Source organism: Otolemur garnettii, unplaced genomic scaffold, assembly GCF_000181295.1.
Source record: "Otolemur garnettii isolate 467f Iridium unplaced genomic scaffold, OtoGar3 scaffold00038, whole genome shotgun sequence".
Lineage (NCBI taxonomy): Eukaryota > Metazoa > Chordata > Mammalia > Primates > Galagidae > Otolemur > Otolemur garnettii.
The window spans coordinates 4,230,927-4,235,101 of NW_003852433.1; the positions used below are offsets into that span (position 1 = coordinate 4,230,927).

Below are 4,175 nucleotides of genomic sequence, written 5' to 3' on the forward strand. Positions count from 1 at the left end.
TTTTTTTTTTCTTTTGAGACAGAGTTTTACTCTGTTTCCCTAAATAGAGTGTCATTATAGCTCACAGCAACCTCAAACTCTTGGGCTTAAGCTATACCCTTGCCTCAGCCTCTGGAGTAGCTGCCACTACCAACGCCCACCACAACGCCCAGCTATTTTTAGAGATGAGGTCTCACTCTGGCTCAGTCTGGTCTTGAACCTGTGAACTCAGGAAGTCCCACCTGAGCCTCACAGAGTGCTGGGATTATAGGGAATAGAAAGGTTTTGTGGTTTTCTGTTTTTTCAGACATTTTGCAGAGTACTGGGTTGTAGGTGTGAGCCACAACGCCTGGCCAAGAACTTTTTTTTTTTTTTTTTTTTTTTGCAGTTTTTGACCTCGGCCAGGTTTGAACCTACACCACCTCTGGTATATGGGGCTGGCACCCTACTCTGAGCCACAGGCGCCACTCAAAGAACTTTTTTAAAAATATGTTTAAAGGCTTGGCGCCTGTGGCTCAAGCGGCTAAGGCGCCAGCCACGTACACCTAAGGTGGCGGGTTCAAATCCAGCCCGGACCCGCCAAACAACAATAATGGCTGCAGCCAAAAAATGGCCAGGCATTGTGGCGGGCGCCTGTGCTCCCAGCTACTTGGGAGGCGGAGGCAGGAGACTCGCTTGAGCCCAGGAGTTGGAGGTTGCTGTGAGCAGTGAAGCCACGGCACTCTACCCAGGGGGACAGCTTAAGGCTCTGTCTCAAAAAAAAAAAAAAAAAAAGTTAAAAAGTCTTCTTCTGGACTTGTCATTGAAGATTTTTAGAACTAAGATTGTGGGGAGGGTGCCTGTAGCTCAATGCTAGGGCGCCGGCCACATGCTCCAGGGCTGGTGGGTTCAAATCTGGGCAGTGCCTGTGGTTCAGAAGGGTAGGGCGCTGGTCCCATATGTCAGAGGTGGCGGGCTCAAACCCAGCCCTGTCCAAAAAAAAAAAAATTAGCTGGGTGTTGTGGCAGGTGCTTGAAGTCCTTGCTGCTAGGGAGGCCGAGACAAGAGAATCACTTGAACCCAAGAGTTTGAGGTTGCTGTGAGCTATGACACCACAGCAGTCTACTGAGAGTGACAAAGTGAAACTCTGTCTCAAAAAAAAAAAAAAAAAAAGAAAAAACTAAGATTGTGCAGACTTGATGTATTTGGGGGACATTCAAGTTTGATGATACGGTGGGGGTTGGTGAAAAAGTATGGGAGAGTAATTAGCATTCTATTATCTTGTTTCAGGTAAAGATTTTCAGGGGAGCAAACTTAAAGTCTCTCTTGCCCGGAAGAAGCCTCCAATGAACAGCATGCGGGGTGGTATGCCACCCCGTGAGGGCAGAGGGGTGCCACCACCACTCCGTGGAGGTATTTACTTGGCACTTTCTCTGAGCTACTTCTGTGTTGCTTTAAAAGGTTTTCAGTGCATTTCTTGGCTTTGAGAAATTGATAGTGACGATGACCCCATTAGAAATACAAAAAAGGTGTGTAGAGTTAATACTAGACTGCTGGAAGCTAATGGTAAGTGTGTGTGGGAGTAAAAGGAGTAGAAGAAAAGTGTGCCTTTAATTGTTCATGGAGGCTTGGGTGTCAACTGTGGAGGCTGACTGCTTAGTTTCATCATGAAAATGCCTGCCCTCATAGAATTTGTTATGGGGGCTAAATGAAGTAATATACGGAAGTGCTCCACACAGAGCCTGGGCATCATAGGAAGGAGCTGATCCCTGAGCTAGGCCATGGAGCCTACAGGGCTAGTGGTGGGGAAATGACAGCAGTGGGGTCTGCAATTTGCAAAGTGATTTTTATTTTCCTATAGCAAATCTGGTGCTGCAAAGAAATGATTCACTGTTGTTGTTGTTTGGTAGGTCCTGGAGGCCCAGGAGGTCCTGGGGGACCCATGGGTCGTATGGGAGGCCGTGGAGGAGATAGAGGAGGTTTCCCTCCGAGGGGCCCAAGGGGCTCCCGAGGGAACCCCTCAGGAGGAGGAAACGTCCAGCACCGAGCTGGAGACTGGCAGTGTCCCAATCCGTATGTACCTTTCTTGGCAAATTGATACCCTGCTAGTTGAAGTCAGCCTCCTCCTCACCTTGTTTGCACCCTGGGAAGGAGGGTTGTTGAATTCTCTTTGTTTAAAGGAGTATGACTATGACCATGACCTGACTGGTGGGGAGGGGGGCATTAATCAGGCATTCCCTGGCTGCTTCAGCACCTTCTCATCACAATTTATTCCACTGGTCTCGTGGGTGCGCTGCATTTCTGAGACTGCTATAAAGCCATTTTCCATACACAGAACTTAATGGTTTGTTACCTGGGACCCAGTGACTGTAGTGATAGTAGAGTGTGTAACTGCTCAAGCATTATATTTGTTCAACTTTCTTAGTTCAAATGATGATTTCTGCTGTGATGGTGATTTCACACAGGGGTTGTGGAAACCAGAACTTCGCCTGGAGAACAGAATGCAACCAGTGTAAGGCCCCAAAGCCTGAAGGCTTCCTCCCACCACCCTTCCCGCCCCCGGGTAGGTACAAGTTTTGTGAGCTCAGCTTCCTGGTGCTACGCTTCTGTTCTTACTTGTGGGCTTTGGTTAAAAACAGCTCCCCACTGCCTAAGAAAAGTATCTGCTTTGTTTCTGCTCTGGGAGAAGGACTCATATCCTGAACAGCCTCCATGCATGTCCACAAAGCCTCTGCATCTACCCACTAACTGTTGTCTCTCATCCTTTCCTTACCTTAGGTGGTGATCGTGGCAGAGGTGGCCCTGGTGGCATGCGGGGAGGAAGAGGTGGTCTCATGGACCGTGGTGGCCCTGGTGGAATGTTCAGAGGTGGTCGTGGTGGAGACAGAGGTGGCTTCCGCGGTGGCCGGGGTATGGACCGAGGTGGTTTTGGTGGAGGAAGACGAGGTGGCCCTGGGGGCCCCCCTGGACCTTTGATGGAACAGATGGGAGGAAGAAGAGGCGGACGTGGAGGACCTGGAAAAATGGATAAGTATGTGATGATTCACAGCAGGCACAGACTGCTGCTGGGCACAGTGTGAGAGGGCATTTAGTCCCTCCCACCTGTCAGGGAGCTTGTGCCAGTGTTAGGGAGGATAGAAAGAGGGTGGGTGCAGTGGGGCTCTTCACTGGCTCCCTCCCTGCTGTAACCACAGGGCTCTCTTTGCCTTGCAGAGGCGAGCACCGTCAGGAGCGCAGAGACCGGCCCTACTAGATGCAGAGATCCCACAGAGCTGCATTGACTACCAGATTTATTTTTTAAACCAGAAAATGTTTTAAATTTATAATTCCATATTTATAATGTTGGCCACAACATTATGACTATTCCTTGTCTGTACTTTAGTATTTTTCACCATTTGTGAAGAAACATTAAAACAAGTTAAATGGTAGTGTGCCGAGTTTTTTTTTTCTTTTAAAGATGGTTGTTTAACTAAAACTTTAACAGTGGGAACCCCTTGTGAGCATGCTCAGTATCATTGTGGAGAACCAAGAGGGCCTCTAACTGTAACAATGTTTATGGTTGTGATGTTTTTTTTTTTTTAAATAAAATTCCAAATGTTTATAAACGGTCATTCTTCTCGGCCTCTGTTCCACAGTCACTGCACATCTATTTGGACAATGCCCTGAACCCACTAGAGAATGGGTACCATCTAGATAAGTTTGTTCAAGTGCCATGTAAGGGAACATCTGAAAGATTGGGATGGGAAATCAGAGCAGAGCAGGTCATTGTTGGTCATGGAAACAAAAGCAGCGTCCTGACACAGTCTCAGTAACGTCTGAGAGTTCAAGGAGAAAGTGGGTTAAGGGGGAGGCACAAGAACAATGTGGACTGATGCCTTCCTTCCCTTGCTCTTTATGGCCGGGGGGGGGGGGGTTGTGGCGCTTAGAAGGCCTTTCAGGGACTGACTGTGGTGTGTGCTTCTGGGAAGCACAAATTCCCCTGCAGTGTTTCAGGGTCCTAGAGTTTGGGGGCAGGTTCTCTGCATTTGTTCCCCAGCCTTGCTGGATACATGCTTCACCTCTGCTGGTTCTTTTTTTTTGTTTGTTTTGGAGACAGAGCCTCAAGCTGTCCCCCTGAGTAGAGTGCCATAGCATCACAGCTCACAGCAACCTCCAACTCCTGGGCTCCAGTGAGTCTCCTGCCTCAGCCTCCCAAGTAGCTGGGACCACAGGCGCCT

General features: G+C 48.6%; 1 protein-coding gene across 2 annotated transcripts in view; it reads left to right on the forward strand.

Moving 5' to 3' along the window:
* The window catches only part of EWSR1 (EWS RNA binding protein 1), a 39,226-nt gene extending 35,659 nt beyond the window's left edge, over positions 1 to 3,567 (forward strand). For both annotated transcript variants that reach the window (XM_012805238.2, XM_003789850.3), the window contains exons 13-17: positions 1,249 to 1,371; positions 1,869 to 2,031; positions 2,424 to 2,521; positions 2,737 to 2,989; positions 3,172 to 3,567. In XM_012805238.2, coding sequence (XP_012660692.1) covers positions 1,249 to 1,371; positions 1,869 to 2,031; positions 2,424 to 2,521; positions 2,737 to 2,989; positions 3,172 to 3,211 — 677 coding nt within the window. In that variant the 3' untranslated portion in view covers positions 3,212 to 3,567. The remainder of the gene's footprint in view (positions 1 to 1,248; positions 1,372 to 1,868; positions 2,032 to 2,423; positions 2,522 to 2,736; positions 2,990 to 3,171) is intronic.
* Positions 3,568 to 4,175: the final 608 nt, after the last annotated feature.